Genomic DNA, 24871 nt, shown 5'->3' with positions numbered 1-24871 from the left:
AATCCACGCTGGCACCCTCATCTTGGACTTCCAGCCTCCAGAACTGTGAGAAATAAATTTCTGTCTTTCATAAGCTCCCAGTCTTTGGAAGTCTGTTACAGCAGCTCCAGCAGGCTAAGACGGGGTTCTAGACCAAAGTCACATTCCCATCTGCAGATCATTGTTCTTTTGAGAAACAGCCCCTGAGAAAGAATGAACACATGACGACTGACATCAAATGATCACGTGACAGGCGTAACCCATCATGAACTGTACTATTAGCCTGACGCACTGAGCCACTAGGGTTGGACACACACAGCGTAACCCATCATGAAGTGGGTGGATCCATGTAGGAGATGAGCCTCAACAGGTACCGGTAAGCTGCATGAGTAGACGGCTCAGGTGTCCTTTGAAAAGGACACCCTCCCAGTTAGCAGAACTTCACACCACACACTTTGTCGTAGCCTATGTTTAAACTGAGGTCTGGCTAAAAGTACAGGTGCATGCCGGTTCATGGGCACTGGCTAATAGCTTAGTAGGACGTCCACGGACTTCCAAAGAACAAGATTCGAAGGCTGGTGACAAGAAGTTCTGGGAAAGAGGTATGTGGGGTAGACATCTCAGAATGGACACAAAGCATGGAGATGTCTGTGTACCATATGGATGACCACTAAAGGGCCTCTACTTCAGAGGAGACTTCCAGTTATCAGGTAGATGACATGGTCTGCCGATGTCAGGCAAGACACTTTCTCCAGTCACCCCAGGGTTTGTACCGTGGACCCACATAACAAATGGCCAAGGCAGCAATGATGGAGGCTCTACATGAGCCCAGCAAAAGGAACGCTTCTCATCAATGATGAGCTAGATACAGCCACTCCAGCCGACACAAGAAACCAACACGGAGCCCCCACATCCTAGGGAGACCAGCCAGTCCCCAGCAATAGGCTGGTGTATGGAAGGGGCAGGAATCTCTCCTTGCTGGCATAGTTACCTATCCTGGAAATGGATTTGCTTTTCCTGCCCACATGCCAAGGCCACTAAGCACAGACTCACATGCCTTATTTAGCATCATGATGATCAGTGTAACACTATGACTGATCAAAGAACTTATTAATAGCAAAAGAAACATGGCAATAAGATTAAGCCCATGAAATTTACTCATCAACAAGGACCCCATCACCCAGAAGTACCTAGCTTGCTGGAAAGGAGGAATGGTCTCACGCAAATTCAGTCAAGGTGCCAGTTAGGAAACAACACAACAAAAAAATGGGTGCTCTCTTACAACAGTGAAGAATATGTTTTCCATCAGCAAACAAAATCTACATGTTTGCCTCCCCCACAGTCAAAACACACAGGTCTGGTAATCAAGTGTAGACGTAGGAGTGACTGCCCCTCACTATTATACCTAACAGCCCTAATCCTAACAGCAGGATTTCTGCTTCCAGTCTCCATGACCCTGAGCTCTGCTGGACTGGTTTCAAGGAAGGGAGGTTTCCACCAAATGACATACGATAATTCCACTTGGGGCAATGAAGAGGGTTACTCTATTGGTTAAGAGTGAAAGATCTTAATTACCAAAGCAATATTGTGTTGCTGCCACCAGGGCAGACAGGGGTAGCTAGCACCCAGGAGATTCTCTGGAAGGCATCTAGGTACTTTGATACCTAATGGCGACAGCTAATGAAAACCTCAGCAACCAACAACAGGCAGGTTCAGATCCTTCAGGTACTTGACATTCTCAGACAAGCACCAATCTGTGATTCCAGCTTCTTTGTAACAGTGGGACCACTGAATCACAGGGATTCGTGATACACATTTTTAAATGCCTTCAAAAAGGTAATCTCACCGACTGGTTAAAAGTTGCCCCTCTAGCTGTACTTTGGGTGTAAGACAGTGGTGGTTTTTTTTTTTCTTCCTTCATTTGATATTATGATGGATATCATTTTAATTTGCATTTCTGATTACCAATGAGGCTGAATATTCTTATGACTCTTTTTACAGTACATAGATTAACTATGTTAAATACGATGCAAAAATTTACAGATTTTGTTAGCATAAAATTTTATTTATGACTTTCAGGGGATATAAAAGTTTCTAACTATATACAGTCAGACTAACAGTTATTTCCTTTTATGGTTTCTTTTATTGCTTTCTACTCAGAAAAGCTTTCCTTGCCCATATTTAAACATGCTTTCTTCCAGCTGTTTATAGTTTCTTCCTGGTATATGATTCTTTAATCCATCTGGAATTGACTTTTGTATGGTGTAAACTGAGAAAATAATTTTTTCCCACAGAGTTAACCAATTATACAGAGTAAATGTTTCTTTAAAAAAAAATCTTTCTTTTAAGATCAAAGCAGATCTTTTTTTCCCCACTGATTACCATATTAATAGCAATGCTAAGGGGAAGGGGAAAAAAACCTCTAGGAAAACCTGATCCATGCAGAGGCACTGACATCTCAGGCTCACAGCAAACTTACACAATGAACTTACAAGGCTATTCATCCTCTAAAAGGGTTATCATTTCTAGAGACACAGAAGACCTTACTTTATTGTATGTCATTTCCAAAATGAGTATGAAGCCATTTGGAGAAACAGGTGGACATTTGGGGGCTATCATATCATTTTTATCTAATCCTGACAGCTCAATTTCACTGCCTGTCATACTAGATAGATTTGGGAGCTGACATCATAGAAAATGTGCTGAAACTTAATCCACAAAAGGCTGATGGTGATGACGGTAAACAGGGAAAAAAAAAAATCTACATCATGTTGCAAAGGTTATCATTGCTACTGATGTGAGGTTTCAGTTCTCAGGCAGATGGACAGCATGGCGGTTAGCTCAGAAATCCAGCTGCCAGTGGAGTTCCAAGACCAAGCGTGGAAGGGAGAATGCTTCTCTATATAAACCCATCACAGAGAATTTAAACATCTCTCTATCCTCAAGTCGGCCTCCCTTTTCCCTATCTTTATATTCAGCATTGCATTTTACATGCACACTAATGCAACACTTGTGCTGCAAAGCACAAAGAAACAAACAACAACCATTTTTCTACAGTCTAGACTGGCTTCCTACATGCTTCTGAGTAATCTATGTAACTAAATTTAATCTACAGAGTCTAAACAAGAGGTTTTGATTGCCTTAAAGATTCCCTTAGATCTCCAAAATCAGCTGGTGTCTATTGCTAACATTTAATTTTGGGGTTTTTTTCTTTTTGGTTAGATTTTTTCCTTAGTTACAGGAGTGAAACACATTTATTAATAATAAGGCTAAAATAAGAATGAATAAATATAACAACATCCCAACCTCACCTTCCTCAGAAACAAATTTGGTATTATCTTTCCATACATGTTTTTCTTTTGTTAAGTTTTTATACATTTACACACAAATAGTTTTGTCATTTTCATGTTTTATAAAAATAACTTCATAAATAATATATAATTCTGCTCTTTCATTCTTTCACTTATCTATGTATGTTCTCTCTTCTCCCCCAAAATAATTCTGTTCTCTTCATCATTAGATCTGTATTATAAAAAATAAAGTACTCATTAGTAGCGTTTTTATTATGCCAATAAAGAATTTGTGGAAATTTGTTTTCTCTCTTGTAATGTAAGTATGTACATAACAGTCACAATTTTTCCTTTTGACCCATAAATTCTACAACATTTACTCTCTCACTGTTAACAGGAAAAACATTCTCCAGTCTCCAATCTAGAACCAGCTCAGCAATTCTAGGATGCCCTCAGTGCCCTACACCAAGTAAAAAGCCAGACCAAGAAACAGACAGTAAACTGTACTTTCCAAGTTCCTCTGGGTTTTAAAGAAGCAAGGACCAGACTCCCAAAGACGTCCATCAGGAAGCATTAGGGCGTGAAGGGAATGTGAGTTGCATCAGGACAGCTGCTCCTTTTAGAGGAAGGAGGTGAAACCCAGCGAGAATGAGAGGTCTGCCCATTCGGGGACCAGACAGACCATACATTCCTCATCCCTGCCCTGCCTCTTCCTCTTCTTCACAGGGCTGCTCCTCCCGGCTTTCAGCTACTCATTCCAGAATCTTACGCAAAGGAGAACCAAGACTGAACCACCAGCCAAGAACGCCTCACAAGGATGCAAACTAGAACCAACGTAACACCTGGCCTTGGACTGTGCTCCAATCTAGGAAGCTCCCGGTACTTCCCAGCACCTGCTTCGGTGCCAGGGCTCTTCTCTGGCTGTTTCCACACTGAGGTGCTAGGGAAAATTAAACCCACTGGAAAATCCAGCAAAAAAATGTTCAATACCAGGTACACAGGGGTCAAGACATTAATGCTAACAAAACTAATTAAACAGGTGCCAAATTCAAGTCACTGGCAAAACCATTCAGGAGACATCTTACCTCGCTTGGCAGCTGAAAAGCAGCATCTCATGGTTGTGAATCAAAATATATAAAAGAACCAGGAAGGCTTTTGCTCTAATGGAAGTCGAGGGGCTGTCAAGTAAACGGATAATTGTGGAGACAAAATCCTGTGGAAGACATTAAAAGTATTTTTTGAGAAAACATGAAATAAGCAGAGCAATCAACTCTAAGGGTCAATAGATTATAACAACCAAACAGATGAGAGAAAAGACTATCAGCTACTGATTTTACATTCTTAATCTGTGCTGCACTTTATACCAAATTGTTAACATGTATCGTCTCACTGAAACCCGAAAATTAGCTATAAATGGTAACATTATCCCTACTTTTTATTTAATTGAAGTATAGTCAGTTTACAATGTTGTGTCAATTTCTGGTGTACAGCATCATGTTTCAGTCATGCATACACATACATATAGTTGTTTTCATATTCTTTTTCAGTATAGGTTACTACAGGATATTGAACATAGTTCCCTGGGCTATACAGAAGAAACTTGTTGTATGTCTATTTTATATATATTCATTAGTACCTGCAATATCCCTGTTTTAAAAAGGAAGATGAATCTTGAAAAGTTAGCACTTTGACCAAATTCACAAAACTGAATTCAATTCCAAGCCAGTTGAACAACAAAGCCTGCTTCTTAACCACTCCATCACACAACTGAAAGTGTGGCAATAATTAAGTACAACAACTACAAGTCACAACTGCATGTAGACACGAACCTCGGAGCCAACCTGCCTATACAGAGAACACATCTCTAGCCTGCACAGCTGAGGTACTACAAACATAAAATGAAAACAATGACCAATATGTGACACAGAAGAAAAACCTATATTCCCGTAACATTCTTTAATTCAAGGTACAGTAACAACACAGAAGAGTAAGTGTTGACAACTCTTAGTGTCATTTTCCCTTCTAACAGACAGATTGTTCATCGTTTCAGGTGCCTACTGATATGCAAAAAGGAAATACAAACACACACACAGGTTAATGGATGTCAGTAAACAGGAATATGGAATCTTATTGTTAATTAGCATGATGGCTACAGAGAGCAGGAATATAAAGTTTCCAAGAGTCCTTAACAGAGACAAGCACCTAGAAGTGACACTGTGTGTCCGAGGTAGATGTATGCAGCTCAATTTTTTTTCACACACTAGTCCTTTTACACTGATTGATATATTGTCAGGCAGGAAGAATTTAGTCAGGTATACACTTCTATTTAGGTACAGAGATACATCTAGCTATTTAACTCTATCAGTGTATCAGTCTCACCTAGTTCTGAATCAAATAATCAAGCTAATTCATCACCTAGGGTAAAAAATAGAATCAACACAAAGGTGTCCTTGAGTAATAGATCTGTTTCCACCATCCCAACATGTAGACAATAGAAAGCCCACAGTCAACTCCCAATTCTAATTTACACACTGGTCCAAGGACCACAACCACAACCACAACCCCAATACATACACATGCATAATTTCAGAACCATTCAAATGTTCGCTAACCATAAACTGAAAAACTGTTCCAGACTATAGGAGACTAAAGGAACATGATAACTGACTGTAATTTAACATCTGGAAGTTTTATTTCACAAAAAGAACATTATTGGGACAACTGCAAAATGTGAATAAGGTCTGGATTAGCTATTAATGTTAAATAAATGTTAGCTTCCTGATTTTTAAATTGATGGCTTATTTTTAGGGAGCATTCATTGAAGTACTTAAAGAAGCATCACATCTGTGATCTCATCTTAAATGGATAAGAACACACACAGTAAGAGAAAGAGAAACTATAAAGCAAACAAGGTAAAATGTTAACATCCGGTGAATGTGGGTGAAGGATGTACTGCAATCCTTTGTATTGCTCATCCAGCACTAAACTCAGCATCTGTCCTAAGCATGACACTCCTACTTTAAGGATCATCAATCCAATAGTCAAACTTAGAAATCTGAGCACCCTCCTTGACTCTTCCTTCCTCCCTCCCACATCCAAGTGATCCCTAGTTTCTGTGAGAACATTCGCTCTATTTGCCTTATTTCATTATATTTTTCCTGAGTACTATAACAGGCTTTGTCTAGCTTTGCTTTCCTCCCTCTATTTTACAAGTTGCAGCCACAGTGATCTTCTATAAAGGCATGTATGTTATTCACATACAAAACATTCTCAACACTTGCTACAACCCTTGAGAGAAGCTAAAATCCCTTATCAGGGCATACAGGGCCCTTTGTGGTCTGGCTTTTTATTATCTTTCCAAAATCACTTATCATACCACCACTCCTCTGTATACCCCCAACAATCACTGTGAGGAAATAAACCAGCAAAGAGGAGAATACCAAACACAGAAAAGAGGCAAAGGGAATCCCAGGATGACAGCTACCACAACCTCTATGGAGAGGCCAACTGTCCATCATAGAGTTGCTCAGAAGGCTCCAGGAGAGATCCCTTTAAGGAAAAAAAATGTTGACAGAATATTTGATGCATCTTAATGCAATCTGAAAACAAAAAGTGATGTAATAAAAGAAAAGTTTGCTAAATGTTAATCTAACCAAAATCAATAGGCTGAGTACATGTGTGTGGTGGGTCTGTCCTACTTGAAAACAAGCCTCAGACAAATTTAAGATTTAAAAAATAAACAGAGGGGAGGGTATAGCTCAGTGGTAGAGTGTATGTTCAGCATGCACAAGGTCTTGGGTTCAATCCCCAGGACCTCCATTAAAAAATAAATTAAAAATAAATTAGTTAATAAACCTAATTACCTCCCCCCCAAAACAAAGCAAAAAATAAAATAAACACAAAATAATTTAAAGATTTAGAAGATGCCATGGAAGATATAGATACATACATATATAGATACATACATAAATATTTATATATATTCAAATCTCACATTGGAGAAAATGTTCATAAATAATTAGAAGAAATGCATGAAAAATGTGAATAGAAAAACTGTTAAATTCTATGTGGAAACAAAACACTATCAACAAAGACAAAAGAATCACATAAACTCGGGAATATAACTGCATGACATTTTATGGACAAATGGCTAATCTTCTTGATATATGCATCACTAACAACAACAAAAAGAAAACAAAACAAAAAAACTAAGCTCTAGAAACAACTGAAATATCTGTTCTTTTCTACAGAGAATCACATTCACCTAGGGTAGTTTAAGACATGTCAAAATGTAAAGAACATAGGAAACAAAGTTTCATATAAAGCTATTCTAAGATGATGACAAAAAAATGAGGTCAAAATATTTCAGCCAGTGAAAATTCTCCAACTTCACCCAACCAAAACAAAAAATGAAGCACAGGAAAACTGTAATATAAAAACTCAATCAGAAGGAAATATTAAATAACCATTTATAGACATAAGAAGGTCTTAGACAGTTATACAATAAAATAAAGTACAGACAATATGCCTTAGGAACAGAGATGCAAAAATCCTCAACAAAATATAAGCAAACTGAATTCAACAATATACAGAAAGTATAATACATCACAATCAAGTGGAGCTTCCCCCAGGAATTCAAGGCTGCTTCAGTATTTGAAAATCCATCAATGTATTTCACCATATTAAGAGATTAAAAAAGAAAAACCAAATGGTCATATCAATTGATAATGAAAAAGCATCTGACAAAATTCAATATCCATTCATGATAAAAACTCTCACCAAACTAGGAACAGAAGGGAACTTCCTTACTCAGAAAAGCATCTTAAACCTATAGCTAACATCATATTTAATACTGAAAGACTTGATTCTCATTCCCATTCTAAAATAGGTAATTAAGCAAGGATGTCCACTCCCATCAGTTGTAATTCAGTATTTTCCTGAAAGTCATAGGCAGCATGGTAAGGAAAGAAAAACAAAAGGCATTCACATTTGGAATAGAAGAAATATTCTTAGTTATCAAGACTGTCTACATGGAAAACCCCAAAGAATCTACAAAAAAAAAAAGCTTCTACAACTAATAACTGAGTTTAGTAAGATCTGATGCATTTCTATACACCTATAATGAACAATGGAAAACAAATTTTTTAAAGTGCCATTTTTCAATAGCTCCAACAACAATGACAAGAAAAATATAGATATAAACCTAACAAAATATGCAAAGAATCTACACATGGTAAACTATAAAACACTGATGAAAGAAAAAAATTTTAAAGACACAAATAAATGAAAAGATATTTCATGTTCATATAAAAAGACTCAAGATAATTAATATACCAAGTCTTCCCTAAATTGACCCACAGATTTAATGCAATCCCAATCAAAATCCCAGGATTTTTTTTTGTAGATATAGACAGGTTAATTGAAAAATTTATATATAAAGGCAAAACAAATAGAATAAGCAAAACAATTTGAGGGGGAAAAGATGCAAGAATAACACAAAAAAATACAGTAATCCAAACAATGTGGTACTGACAAAATGATAAAGACACATAGACCAAGGCAAAAGAATAGGGAGTCAGAGATATTATAGTCAACTGGTTTATGACAAAGTTTGCAAAGGCAATTTTGGAAAAATAAGTGTTTTCTATAAATGGTGTTTGAACAACTGGATATCATGAAAGGATGTTCAGGATCATAATCATTACAGTAACACAAATTAACATCATGAGACACCACTACAGAGTTATTAGAATGACTGACATGAAAAATTACAAGTATGTGTAACAACTAGAATTCTACATACACTGCTGGTGGGAATACAAAATGGCACAACCATTCTGGAAAACAGCTTGACAGTTTCACAAAAATGTTAAACACACACTTACCATAAATGCACCAGCCACCGCATTTACAAGTATTTAATGAAATGAAAACTTACATTTACAGGAGAACTTACACATAAAAATTGATAGCAGCATTATTACCCATAATAGTCAAAAAATGAATACAACCCCTAAGTCCTTGAATGAGCACATGGATAAATAAACTATGGTATATCCACATAATGGAATAGTACTCAGCAATAAAAAGGAAAGAACTAATGATATACACAGCAATATGGAAGTATCTCAACTACATTATGTTAAGTAAAAGAACCAGTCTTAAAGGTTACATACAAAATAACCCCATTTATATAATACTCTAGAAAAGGTAAAACCTTACACGCAGAGAAGACATCACTCAATGCCAGGGACTGGGATGGGAGGTGGTCTGTCTAAAAGGGAGCAGCACAAGGTCATCCTATGGGATGCTGGAATTGTTCTGTACCCTTCCTTTGGTGGAGGTGACAAGAGTCTATGTATATGTTAATCTTCATATAACTATATTACAAAAAAAATGAATTGTACTGTATATAAATTTTATGTATAAAATAAAATCAGTACATATATATATACACACACAATCAGGCAAATTCAAGAAAAAGGAAAGCAGGAAGTTTGTTCCTGATACATAAATAATTACATAATCATTCTTCCTGATATTCAGGGTAGAATTCAGGCCAAAACAAAGGAAACAAAACAAACAACACTTTTTAATGCCAAAGGCCACCATTCACAACACACACACACAACAGCACTGAATGCAGTCATGAAGGTTATGCTTATGGAGTAAACACCTTTAAAAAGTGGAAACTATAGGAGATGGAAGAAACAGTAGAAGAAGAATCACACCACTCTCAAAGATTGTCATGAGAACAAAAAAATAGTAATATTGAAGAACCAAATAATATAAGTAATAGATTAGATGTTATGGATATGTATGAAAATTCAGACTGAAATAACAGAACATATACCTTTTTCTTAATCAAACATGAAATGTTTCTTTAAGGTGACTACATAATAGGTTACAAAGAAAAGTTTAATAGTGTCCAAAAAGTAAAAAATAGTAACTGTTATGATCACAATGCTATAAAAGTAGAAATTAATAAAAATGCATCAATAATCCCACAGGCCCTTCTACCTGGAAAATTTTTAAACACTCTATTAAATAATCCTTGAGTAAAGGAAAAATACAAACCAAAATTGCAGAGCTTAGAAATAGTAAAAACACTAAAAATCACAATCTATAGGATACAATTAAAGCAGTAATCAGAAGAAAATGCAATCTGTAAATACATTTGTAAATTAAAATGAAAGAATAAAAATATGTGAACTAAATTCCCAACACAAAAATCTGAACAAAAAGCAAGATAAAGCAAAAGGAAGAAAATAAAGATGCAAGCAAAAACTAATAAGGTAGAAAAAGCGGGAAAAAAGAAAACGACAAATCAAAATGCTGCCTCTTTGAAAAGTATCAAAATAGACAAAGGACTAGCTAAATTTATCAAGAAAAGGGGGAGACAGCAAAGAAACACAAAAAGAGAAATTATCACTGCCTAATCTCAATTTAATGGTGTAAAAGTCAGCTATGTTATGTGTAGAAGTAGTTCTTATTTTACTGCTGTAAAATATTCCATAGTGTGAACACAGAAAAATGTATATACCCATTTTACTCTTAGACATTTGGGTTGTTTGGAGTTTGGAACTATAATGAGTAAAGCCGCTATGGACATTCTTAAACACGTCTTTTTGTGAACATATAAATATGTGTTCTGAGAAAGAATGACAAAAATACAAACCATTTGAGAAAAAAATTTTAAAGAGAAATGGATGACTTACACAAAGAAAACCATAGATTTCTATTGAGTGATAAAAGAACACTTGAAAGAATAAAGTAGCAGTACAATATATTGTTTAAAACAAAAAACAAAAAAACTTGGGATCTGGAGTCAAGAAACCTGAGTTCAAATGCCACACTCCTTGACTAATAACCTCTCTATTCTAATTCAGCTCCCTCAACTTTAAAATAAAGTGGAGATGGTCACACTTACATACTTCATAGGTTTGATATAATGATTGAAGGCTTTTGTCTAACTAGATACTGAAAAATATAAAGCATAAAGCTTCAGGAATTACATTTGTGAAATTTGAATAAAAAAATAAACAATAGAAAGAAGAAAATAATCACATGTATATTTAAGACTTCAGCAAATAAAAAAGATAAAGGACAGACTATTCATTTAATGCTATCTTTATTATTTATACTAGAAGACTACGAACAGGTTGTGAAATATTTAAATAAGAGGGGAAAACAAACTTATGATACTATTTATCTGTCAAAATAAATACATAATCTTGGGGAAAGTATTTGAAATATTTGAAACTTTTGACAAAGAATCAGTATCTTCGGGTATAAATAACCCTTACCAATAAAAATTGATGAACACTCTACTTGAAATAAATTACAGGACCAAGAAAACAACTAATAACTCTAAACTACCTACAAGCAAATAAGTCATGTATTCTCACTAGCAGGCAAAGAAGTGCAAATTTAGGAAGAATGAGAATCCATTTTAATGCAAAACTGACTGGCAAAGATGAGCTGGCATGGTCCTGGGTAAATGGATAAATCTTAAATACAGCTCACAGGAAGTAAGTGTTCAACCTTTCCTCCAGCTGGTAGGAAAGTGAACTGTTATTTCTCAAAAGTTAAAAATGTTACTTTCTTCTGACAGAGCTCAAGAATTTTAGCCTAAAAAAGTGATGAACAAAAGAACTTTGAGTACAAGAATGCTCATGGTAGTATTGTTTAAAGACAGAAACAAAAACAGGAAAGAAGCTTAACATCCCAAAATCGGGAATTTGTTAAATCATGATTGTAACAAAGATTGTATCTACCGACATCCAGTTCCACCTTTTCTCATCACAAACACTAAAGATACACCTGGGGAGGGCAGGGGGAGTAGGGAAGGGAAGTCACAGAAGTGACACTACATGACTTTCAAAGCTAGGTTTGAAAAAGCCATGTGGCTTCTGCCTGGCTCTCTGGGGACACTCTCTCTAGGAACCCAGCCACTCTGCTGGGAAGAAGCCCACGCAGCCTTTAAGAGGGCCGCGTGGAAAACCACCGAGGCTCCCAGCCCACAGCTCCAGTTGGGTTCCCACGGAACAGTGAGCACCAACCTGCCAGTCATAGGAGTGAGCCATCTGGAAAGTTTATTCTCCAGCCCCCTTCAACCTTCCCCAGCCTTGCCTAAATTACAGATTTGTGAGCAAATAAATTGTTGGCCTTGTTTAAGACACTACATTTTGAAGTAGTTACACAGCAAGAGGTAAGTGAAATACAGCTTAAATATATAGTCAAAGGGAAATTTTTCCAGGCACAACAAAAGTTTCGTACAACAGTCATAACTTTAACACGCAGAAATGTCAGTAAGAAGCGATGATGTCTACTCTATTTCTTTCTTATGGAGTGTTATGTAGCCATTACTAACAATCTTGAGAAACTAAAATAATTTGTTTATGATTTTGAGTGACACAAACTAGACAAACTACAGCAAATACCAAAGGTAAAGGAAATTCCTTACTGAGATTTGTTTGTAACACAGTAACTCCAAGTCCCTTAGAAGAGGCAATATATCAAAGACTGTAATTTTGGATCTAAACCTAAAAGCATCTTGGGCCCTAAATACTCATCTAGTCATTCCAGAAAAACTAAATGAACAGTACTGACTGACTCCCAAAAACTAATTGCCCAGGACACCATATTTAATCTTAAGCAACAAGCACCACACCTCTAGAACAGTATTAATCCTACAACACTGAGAGGGGGAGATTGCAGGCTGCAGGCAAAGACTAGTGCCAAGGGTGCATAATCAAAACTACCTTTAGAGAACCAAAAATGACCTCGGGTCACTTCAGTTTGCAATCCACTATGTATTCAGCTTTGATTTAAATTCATCCTGCCATTCAGTTCAACATAACTAAATTTTACATGTGGAGGGAAAAAAAAAAGCAGAAGCTGTTTAGGTCTATAGCCCAAACCACAGAACGATGAGTGTATTTCCAACATTCAAATGGTTCTTGGCAGTGATTTCAGAACAGACATACCTATCTAACATAAAGATTACATGATGAAATGTTCACAGTGTTAGAAATTGGTCGAAATATATGAAGCTGCCATCACAAACAAAATGATATTTTTATCAAAATTAAGCAAAAGGTTAAAAATCCCTCTGGTACATAATATAAAAACAAAAATTATGGAATAAAAAACAACAATGATGGAGAGACCTTCAAAATTACTTATTTCCTGCAAATCTCAAGAGGTAAAATTGATCTATTTCAATCAAATGTCACAGGTAAAAATCAATGCAGACAGCCTGGCCATCAAATGATAATAGCCTCCCAAAGAGAGAGAGAGAAATCATGTGGATAACTACACTGACTCAATTCTCCTATTTAATGTTGATGGAAGTGGAAAATGTACTGATTAAATCTAAAATTGTTTCTGGATTACATTTTCCTTAAAGTTTAGCCAAGTATCTAACTAAAATGCCTCTTACAGAACACACATATTCATGTAGACAGATGAGAAATGTCACAATACAAACTCTTGTTATTACTATGCATAACTTAATTACCATATTTTACATTAGCAACCACTGAGTCAGGATGCCTAGTGACTCTGAGAAAAAAGCCTGAGTAGACTTAGCATTCAAATTTTTCAAAATGTTATATGCGTGAAATTTCACAATGATCTTCCACAGTGCTTCCAAATAATGTAAGCAACCTGCACCTTCTGGTTTATTATTAATCACCGTTGTGCTATTTGGTCAAAACACTAAACCCAAAGCAATAGCTTCAGTCAAACTAGGCTGCTGAAATAAAAATGGACAGGTGCTACTGTCAAAATTAATAAGGCAAAAATTAAAAAGGCAGTACCTCTAGCAGTAACACTCAAAGGAAATCATCTTACCAGTGAGCATGAGCAAACTCACCTGTGAAATATGGTATGGCTTTAAAAAGTAATGTTTAAATCTTTAAGTGACCCCAAAGCATATGAAACCCAAAGAATGCATCACTGATCATGCAGCTCCAAAGCACATTCAAGGTCACACACCTTAGGGAAAAAAATAACTGGGGCAAATGTTCGAATCCATGTAACTTAAACAAGTTGACGTGAGTATTCTAAGCGCCATTCATGGAAAAACAGCAGAATAGGGTTCCTGGAGTTTTACATACTTTCAATTTCTTAACGTCAAGAATTGGGCACTGGGTTTTTAATGAGAGCTTTTTTGTTTTTTTAAGTCACAGCAGTGATTTATTTCCAAAGCACTTGACTAGTTTCTTATAATTTTCATGTTCTTTCTCCCTTCTTCCTATATGCATTTATATACATAAATGTGTATCTGTAGATAGCTAGATAGGTAAGTGGATGGATGGATGGATGGATGGAAGGAAGGAAGGAAGGAAGGAAGGAAGGTAGGTAGGTGTCACTCTAAACCTTTAATGACATCTGCTATCAGACAAACATCCTTATTCTCAATGCACAGCCTTAGCTTTTTCAAACATTTCCTGCTTATCTAAAGCTCATTCTCTGACAGACTCTTCAGGAAGAGCTAATGGGAACTGATCTCTTCCAGGCGCCTACATCTACCTGTGGTCTTTGTAACAGAACACCGAAGACAACTGAACATAAAGTCCTTAGTGAGAGACTCTCAGAGGAGCAGCAGAGATACTGAAGTAGGAAGAACCCTGAGCTCACCCCCTCTCGTGGGCACATTCAAATTATAACTATTAACAGAGCAACTATTGATGAGAAAAGACCTGAAACTAGCAGAAAAGTCTTCTAAAACTACAGATATAAAGAAGGAACCACGGTGAGACAAGTAGGAGGGGTGCAGACACGTGGGTGACCCACAAACAGGAGAGTACCTGCAACTGCAGAGATTCTTCCCCAAGGAGCAAGGGGTCCACAGTGGAATCCTGAGACCAGTGGTCCTGCACCTAAGCCCCCAAACATCTGGCTTTGAAGGCCAGCAGGACTTACTTTCAGGAGAGTCAAAAGGCTATAGGAAATAGAGACTCCACTCTTAAAGGGCACAGACAAAATCTCATATGCCCAGGGGCCTAAGGCAGAAGAAGTCATCTGAAAGGAGCCTGGGTCAGACCCACCTACTGATCTTAGAGAGCCTCTGAGAGGAGCAGGAGGCAAATGAAGCTCACCCTTGTGTACAGACACTGGCAGGAACCATTTTGGGGAGCTCATTCGACCCCCTGGACACTGGTGCTGGCAAGTGCCATTTTTCAATACTCCCTCTAGCTTATGAGTGCAGGACCCCGGATCCACTCACCATTCTGTCAGTCCCAGTACTGGGACACCTCGGGCCAACGTGCTGGCTGGGAGGGAGCACAGCCCCACCTACCAGCAGGCCAGCTTCCTTAGGAGCCTCTGAGCCCCAGATAACAATCACAGTTACAACTGCATTAAAAAGAATAAACTACTTAGGAATAAATCCAAGGAAGTAAAAGACCTGTATTTGGAAAACTATACAAGACACTGATGTAAGATATTGAAGATGACAAACAGATGGAAAGACACATTGTGCTCACGGATTGGACAAATTAATATTGTTAAAATAACCACATTATCCAAGGTAATCTACAGATTCAGTGCATTATGTATCAAAATACCAATGCATTTTTCACAGAACTAGAATAATTCTAAAATTTGTATGGGAACACAAAAGATCCTGAATAGCCAAAACAATCTTGAGATTGAAAAGCAAAGCTGGAGTATCATGCTCCTTGATCTTAAACTAGATTGCAAAGCTACAATCACATGGTGCCAGTACGGTACTGGCACAAAATCATACACTTAGGTCAATGGACCAAAAAGAGAACCCAGAAATGAACCCTCACTTATATGGACAATTAATCTATGACAATGGAGGCAAGAACATATATAATGGGGGAATGAGAGCATCTGCAATAAATAATGTTGGGAAAACTGGACAGCTACAAGCAAAAGAATCAAACTGGACTCCTTCCTCACTGCGGGCACAAAAATAAATTCCAAATGGATGAAAGACTTAAATGCAAGACCTGAAACCATAAAACTTCTAGTAGAAAACAGAGGGAGCACTTTCTTTGACACTGATTTAAGTAACCTTTTTTTTTTTTAATATGTCTCCTCAGGAAAGGGAAACAAAAGTAAAATAAACAAACAGAACTGCATTTATGTAAAAAGCTTTTGTATAGTGAAGGAAACTATCATCAAATGAAAAGGCAGCCTACTGAATGGGAGAAGATATTTGCATACAATATATCTGATAAGGGGTTAATATACAGTACATACAAAGAACTCATACAACTCAACATTAAAAAAGGAAATCCAACAATCTGATTAAAAAATAGGCAGATCTGAATAGACAATTCCAAAGACATACAGACGGCCAACAGGTATATGGGAAAATGTTCAACATCTTTTATCAACTCAGCCATAAGAATAAAATTCTGCATTTGCAGTAACATGGATGAACACAGAGAGTATTATGTTTAGTGAAATAAGTTAGATGGAGAAAGATACTGTATGTTATGGTTTATATGTGGAATCTAAAAAATAATACAAATAAGTGTATATGACAAAATAGGGACAGACTCATGAATACAGAGAACAAATCAGTGGTTACCAGTAAGGAGAGAGAAGTATTTTATGTACAAAATAAGCAACAAGGATACACTGTACAGCACAGGGAAATATAGCCATTATTTTGTAATAACTTCAAATGGAATGTAATCTATGGAAGTACTGAATCACTGTGCTGTATACCTCAAACTAATATAAGTCAACTATACTTCAATAAACAAATAAAATACTAGTTATCACAGTTTTCATAAGCTTTGTGGTCATATTTTAAAAATAATCCTTCACTGACCACTAGGATGTTATTCGGAACCATTTATGCTTGTATTCTTACATTCTTTTATACTATCTTTTCATGGATTAGACCACAACCCTTTCACAGGCATATCTCACAGAACCATACTGCAGGGCTGGTTCCAGACCACTGCAGTAAAGTACAGACCTCAATAAAGCGAACCAAATTATTTGGTTCCCAGTGCATATAAAAGTTACATTCACACTATACTGTAGTCTATTAAAGTGTGCAATACCATTATGTCTTTCAAAATATACATACCTTAACTTTAAAATACTCTATTGCTAAAAAAAAAAATGCTAACCATCATTTGACAATGCAAGGTTGCCACAGACTATCAATTTATAAAACAAAACAAAAACACATTATCTGTCAAGTGCAGTAACGCAAAACACTGATGTCTAAGTGAGATGGACTTGTACTTTTGAGAAGGTTCTAATGTAGAAAGCAGGGACAGGCCAGGATAATCTACTTCTACAATCCTAGGGCTCCTTCCTCTGTCGTGACAATGAAATGCTCACGGATACGGCCTCTCAGAGTACCTGCCCAGAGCTGCCTCACCCAGTTTCCTCTGCACCTTTTCTCCCAGGGCTCCCACCATATTTCATCTGCATTCTATCCTGGTTTTCCAAGATGCTGCACTGTCCTTCCAGGAGAGGTTTGTTTGTTTGTTACTATTTCTGAAAACCTTGAAGGGTTTAAGTTACTCTTGTTGGTTCTGATTCCGCCTGTCTTCATGTCGTCAGTCACACACTAGAACCTCTGAAGTCAGCCTGAGTTTGAGTGACTCATCCAAGAGCAGCAGGCCAGGTCTTCTAGTTCGTAGAGGGATCACTCCTTTAGAGGGTAGGCACTTGCTGGACATTCCTGGATTCCCCATCTTCAGGGACTGTCAGAATCCATGTCTTCCTGCCCTCTGCAACCTCCCCAACAGCGGCTAAAACCCCCCTGCCCCCCGACTGCCATCTGAGATTTGACACCACCTGCTCCTATTCTGGGGCTTGGAGAACAACCCAGCACCTCTATGTTTATTTTAAAAAAAAAAGATTTCAGGAAATTAAAAAATTATATACAGCAGCATTCTTGCTCCCCAAATCTACCCCAACCGGAAATCATGTTTCCCTTTAGTTTTTCTGGGTTTCAGTCGAACTCATAGGCAAAGGGTGCATTGGTGTTAATTTTCTCATCTGAATAACGCTGCCAGGAAGAGGTTATCATCTAAAACCAGTAACAAAGCTACAATCCTAAATATGTAATATCTGAACAGGCTGGCAACCACATACAGATTTTTAAATAAATATTTTAAGTGTGTAAATGTATCCCCATTGCACCACGATACACAAAAGCTATGGCCAACCTGCCAACCTCCTGAGCATACCACAAGATCCGCTGTCAAATTCCTCAAATATTCCGTGAAAATAATACACCTTTTCCCCCAGACTACTGTTTCCCAACACAGACTGATTCCTCCAATGCTGCAGAGTACAAGGTTATCTTTGAAAGTGGTGTGATTCGTATGTGAATTTTACAGAATGATACTGTCTACATCACAGCGGGGGGATACCTGGGAGACTTTCATGTGGAGAATATGAAGTTATGGTTGCAAGCTGAACTTCTAAAAAGAGTATTTTTCTAATTAACTTCAAATTCTCCATTAAATTAAATAAATATGCCTAAAGGTATCCATGAAGAGCTACAGATTGAAACAAAATGATTAATTTTGCAATTTTTAAGAGAACAAAAAAGGATAGTAACCCTATTTTATTGTGTCCAAAACCAGCTAACAACACAGCCTGACACAAGAGAAGACCCATTCAGCCCGTGGCTCCCTTGCAGGCCGACATCACATTGCGACTATTTTTGTCAATCATAAAATACCACATTACTAATCTGCTAGAATATCCCCATTAAAATATATGGGGCAATGTTCAAAGTTAGTTACTTTAATAATCTCTACTACTTTCAATGGTGGATAGACTTTCCAAAACGGTTTGTCACTTTTTGTTTTGCCCAATCTCTCTAATTACTATGTGGAACACATGATTGCTAACTCAAGGAAGTCCTCTGCCACCATAGCTGTGAACACTCACTCTTCACATCATGAAACTAACCCTTGTTTTGGATAAAGGAATCTTCTGCCATTTAGCACAATTATGGGCAAGCAGATTCTTTTAAAGGTAATGACAAAATAAATCAACTACCACTGGTGAATGTGGCTGCTGGGTAATGGTTAGCAAAGGACAATGATACCACCTAGAATGCAAGTGACAGCATGAACTTAAATTCCTTCAATGCGTCAATATCCACTTAAGAACATGAGCATGATTCAGAACAATATCACCTAGTTAACTTAGTTTAAGACGAAAACTTGGTTACAATTACATATTTCAAATGGAGAATCAGAGATTAATTACTAACTGCAAATAACTACAAATCATTAAGTATGCTCTTAATTAAATAATCCTAAACTCTAGGTTTTATAATAAGATAACTATAGCATGTGTCTTAATGACTGCTGGTTAAATTAAAAGTAAATAGTACTTTCTCTCATCATCTACTCTTCTAGACCACAAGTTAGCATTATTTATGCACAGCCTACCAAGTGTGCACCTATGGTCATCTGCCAGCAGTGGACACGAAGACATATTAACAGGATGCTCACAGCATCAGAATGAGTACAAACCAAAAAGTGAGAGGCAAACAGCTCAACAGTGGGAGTAGAGTGAAATTACCACAGAGTGAAAAATTATATAATAATTTTAAAACATTCTTAGTGTATATTTAAAGACATTCAGGAAAATATGGTAAGTCAATATATTTTGATTTTAGTTTTATAAATGTGCACATAAAATATAGAGACACATGGACAAAAGGCTAAAAAGAGATAAACCAACATGGCAACAGTAATGATCGCTGGGTAGTGAGGTTATAGTCAGCTTTGTTTTCGTCTTTAGGGTCTTCTAAATTTTTTGCGGTAAATAGTAATTTCTCTTATTTAAAAGGAATAGCATGGATCTCTTCTGGGGACTGAATTTCAACAACAAAAAAATCACAATATAGAGGCATCAGTCTCCTGAAAAGAACATGTGCAGCTCTTTCTCCACGTTCAACAGGAAGCAGTAAACCTGGTATTTGTTCCTGGGTCACTTCCTGTCCTCCTCATGCTAGCCTATTAACAACCAAATGCTTCGGAAAAAACACAATTAGCAATGATCAGGTTGGTACACCTGCCCCTAAAACACACATCTATACACAAATATATGTTCTTTCCTTTAAGTACAAATAAAGCAATGGCCGCTGTGTCAAAACCCCTAAGGAAGGCTGATGTTATAACCCTGCATGAGCTGGGTCCTCTTACAGCCCAGCTGGCTTTCCTTCTCCTCACAGGTCTCCCCAAGATCTCTCACCCTCAGAGAAGCTGAACCACAAAGTTCCTCCTGCAGAGCTTCACAAAGCCACCCCTTTCTGTCACTGAGAGTTCAGCTGGAACATCACTTCCTCAGAGAGGCCCTCTCTGATTTCCCCCCACCGGGCAGATAGATGGTGTCTGGCTCCACTCCCTGCACACTTAACCCTGCCAATGCTCTATCAGCATCACCCTGTTTAACTTTCTTCAGAGCACTAACACTATCCAAAGTTATTCTGTTTCCTTGTTTACTGTCTGGCCTGAGCATGAGCTTTGGCATTTATATCCTCCGTGAACTTGACAAAATTACTCCACACACCGAGTTTCAACTGTGAATAACCCAGGGTTACAAGTCACTAAGTGTCTGGCCCAAAATAAATGTTTGATACACGGTCAATCGTTTCAATTAACAAAAAATCAAAATTTACCTTTTAAATGACAGATCACTGCATGTTACTGAGCGGCCATAGACACAGTTTGAAGATTATAGGACAAGACAGAAAAGATGCAGACTGGTTAGAGGCCTCAGCACTGGAGAATCCAACATGGCAAGGAGTTTGCTGGGTTTTCCTTTTGCCTCATATCCCCCAGATGGGGTGCTGGGCAAACCAGGGGCTCACAAACACCAACAGACACACACACACACACACACACACACAAATATGCAGGAAAAATCAGCTCTCTCAAACCAAAGGATCAAGAAAGGGGCAGCCCAGAGAGTCCAAAAACATTTAGACGATAGCTACTATACTCCAGCCAAACAACACAGGAAAGCCATGGCCCCGGCCCCATCAGCAAAGGGCAAGAGGGCAGCCTAGCCTCCCACCCTCACACGACAGTAACAAGGCATGCCAACACTAATCCCTGCCAGGGTGACATCAGAAAGGTCAAGAGGAGAGCTAGGACCTTCACTCCAACCCAGCAATAACAAGGCCCCCTCACCCCAACCATGGTATCAGTGGACCCCCACATGGGATGCTGGACCTCCACCCATCCAGTAGTAATGATGTACCCCTCTCCCTCCCTGCTGGGGCGGCATCAGAGAGGGCAAGTGGGAAGCCTTCATCTTTACCACCTCCCGCCAGGACAGAGGCGCACAGCCCAACCCAACCAGTGTCAGCAGAGGAGTAGTGAGGAAGCTGCCCCATTTCCAGCCAGGGGGCCATCCAAGGACACCTCAGAGAAATTCTGGACTCCCACCCTTGCCAAGTAGTAAGGAGGGGGCTCTTCCACGCCCCTGGGAACCTAGACTTCCATCCCATCCTAGAAAGAACAAAGCATCACCCTCCTTCCTTTGCCAGTTCAGTGTCCGAGGAGGCCTACAAAACAGACGATTTAAACAAAACCCAGAGTCTTAAAACCTAACACCCAGCATGTACGGTGGGTACAGAGCTTCCATTTGACAAGATGACAAAGTTCTGGAGATCTGTTTCTTAACAACGTGACTAGACTTAACACTACTAACTGTACACTTAAAAATAGTTAAGATGAGAAATTTTGTGGGGTTTACAATAAAAAAAGTTTTAAGTACCAATATTAAGTAAAATCAAAAGATTATTGATCATTCAACACATGTAATCATTCAATCACTTATTTCTTTAAGATAAACTGGACATTAAAAACTATAAAATCATATTAATTAATGCATATTATTTTACTACCTTTGTGAGATACCATATGTGAAACTAAATCAATCCATGCCTGTGCTGAGGGTGAAGAAAAATGAACTGCTACACCTCCCAGCCTCTTACCACTGTTTACACAGTAAAACTACTCAAGTGGTACTTTTTCTAATGATAACAACCCTTAATGCCTTGAAAAACTTCATAGCAAAAGATTAGATACACAGACTATTGGGAAAAAATACTTTCTCAAAAGCTAAAATTTTTTAGCAGAATACAAGTTAGACCACTTAAAGGCAAGAAGTAGCTTGCTGTTTATTTTGACTTTCAAGATCAAGTTTACTTTGTAAACCTGACGATTATTCATATTAATTATTGAAATTTTAACTTTTATTATAAAAACCAAACTTTAACGTGTCACATTTAATGCAGAGGAACCACAGCAAACACCATCCATTCCACACTTAGCAGCGTTACCTTCACCACGTTCCATGAAACTCCAGTTTGACAGGTATCTCCCCTCCAAAAAGGGCTAATTGGTCCAGTAAGTGTAAAGAATACTGCATTATACATTCCCCTCAGGAAGATTCATAATACATGGGAGCACATGAGAAACTGGGGGAGGTCGTACAACTGAAAATCTCTCTCTGACTCATTGCTTTCTAAACATGGATCTATAACCACTTTTTTCACATGCTAACATCTCACTGAACACTAATATCCAGGGCAAGGCTCCTCCACATCAAGTTCAAACCAACCATCTAGAGACCTCATTAAAATGTCAATTCTGATTCAGCAGGTCTGGGTGGGGGTGAGGGTCTGCGTTTCTAACACACCCCTGGGTGATGCCACGGTTTCTGGCGCAGGGATCACTCCTTAGCAGGCGGCTAGAGAAGACACTTGGAGAAAAGCTACTACACAGACTTCTTTGGAGCTGTGCTGTTTTGCAGTATGAACTGAATACTTACAAACTCTGCCATACATAAAATAAAGGAATATCAAAGGATTAGAAGGATACTAAGTTAAAAACAAGAGAAAGGGAGCTCTGAAGGTGATGTGTATTGGCAGAGTGGAAGACAAGGAAAGGAATAAAAAGTGAGTCAGAGCAAGCAAAGGCTACAAGGCAAAGGATATGGGAAAAGAGATGCGGCTGAGGACAAGGAGGCATGAGAAATATTAGCGTACAGGAAGGACTCATTAATTTTCTAACTTTTCATTACGAAAATGGGGCAAGCGGGCAGAGCCATTTACTGGATTTCTATTTTAATCACTGAAAGACGCTTCATAACATCTTCAGATGCACAGCCTGTGGTACAGTGGTTTGGCAAAGTTCAAAAAGGCCCCTGGAGATGGAAAATAAATTCTGCAGAGATATACGGCTTGTTGAGCCACTGAAACAGCAGAAGAAAACAACAATTTTTTAAAGTGAGGAATAGGTGAAATCTAAGTCAAACCTTTTCCTGGATTAGTCGCTGAAGATGAATCCCACAGGACAACATAGCACTGAATAAGGTCAACATGTACTGCTGAACTCTGCAGATGGCAGAGGCCAGGGAGTTTATTACCGAGTTCAGTCCCACCTTCTCAATAACATTCTGGAAGGCCGTGGGGGAATGGCGAGTGATTCTGCACAAGGCCTGCAGGGACAAGAGAACAAAACTGTCAGGTAACTCCAAGCACACGAACTGGTCCCCGGAAAGACAGCAAATACTTCTGTGCGATGGGATAGAAGGTACTTACCTTGCTCCTTCGTTACTTAATTTGGCACAAGAAAGTTGGAAAATTTCAATACACTGAAAATCAAAACAATAATCCAGCTGACAGTAAAAACTTTAGATATTTTAAAACATTACAAACTCGTACAATAATTATCTCATACATTACGAGTTAACCAAAATGATAAAATAATTCCTAAGTCTACACAGAAAAACTTTTCCTTCAAGTAATTAAAAAACATGAAGAGATTTTTTTGTGCAGAAACTAAGTTTGTAATATTGCAGTATATACTTGAAAGTTCCTAAGAGAATAGATGTTAAATGTTCACACCACAAAAAAGAAATGGTAGTTAAATAATGTGATAGAACCATTAGCTAACAATATGGTAGTAATCATTTTGCAAAATATAAGTCAATATGTCGTGCACCTTAAGCTTACACCACATTTTATGCCAATTGTATCTCAATAAAGCTGAGAAAAAAATAATAATCACTGACTATTTCAAACATATACCAGGGATTTGTATTCATCTCAGAATGAAATTCCATGAAATAATTAAACTCTACTTCGGATACCTTTCAACTACTATTTCAGTCCCTCCTCTTTCTTCCAAGGGAGTCACAGATGGTAAGTTACCCATCATGATTTACAAACTATGAAAGCAGGGCTTCTTCGAGTCTAAAATCCAAATTGTTGGTAGAAAAGAAGTCACTAATATATGAAAATAAGAATATGAAAAGTGAATTCACTAACAACAAAGTTGGTTCTGATTAAAGAATTGTGAAAGTTTTAAAAAATTCATAATAAATCTTAAGAAAATTGCTATTTATGATGTCCAAACAGACTTGTTTTGATTTGCATTTCTCTAATAATTACCGATACTAAGAATCTTTTCATGTGCCTGTTGGCCATCTGTGTGTATTCTTGGAAAAAAAATCTACTCAGGTTTCTGCCCATTTTTTGACTGGGTTGTTTATTTTTTGATACTGAGCTGAGTGAGCTACTTATTTTGGTATTAGTCTTTGTTGATTACATA

At 37.7% G+C, this 24871-nt stretch overlaps 1 protein-coding gene across 3 annotated transcripts in view; it reads right to left on the bottom strand.

Annotated features, from left to right (window-relative positions):
* The window catches only part of ULK4 (unc-51 like kinase 4), a 449508-nt gene that overhangs the window by 336695 nt on the left and 87942 nt on the right, over window positions 1-24871 (bottom strand). For all 3 annotated transcript variants that reach the window (XM_064496686.1, XM_031470033.2, XM_064496685.1), the window contains exons 21-22: window positions 23574-23756; window positions 4355-4482 (exon numbers count right to left, since the gene is read on the bottom strand). In XM_064496686.1, the coding sequence (XP_064352756.1) occupies window positions 4355-4482; window positions 23574-23756 (311 nt within the window). The remainder of the gene's footprint in view (window positions 1-4354; window positions 4483-23573; window positions 23757-24871) is intronic.

Source organism: Camelus dromedarius, chromosome 17 (genome assembly GCF_036321535.1).
Source record: "Camelus dromedarius isolate mCamDro1 chromosome 17, mCamDro1.pat, whole genome shotgun sequence".
In the NCBI taxonomy this organism is placed as follows: Eukaryota; Metazoa; Chordata; class Mammalia; order Artiodactyla; family Camelidae; genus Camelus; species Camelus dromedarius.
This window is presented reverse-complemented; position numbering and strand designations above follow the sequence as displayed.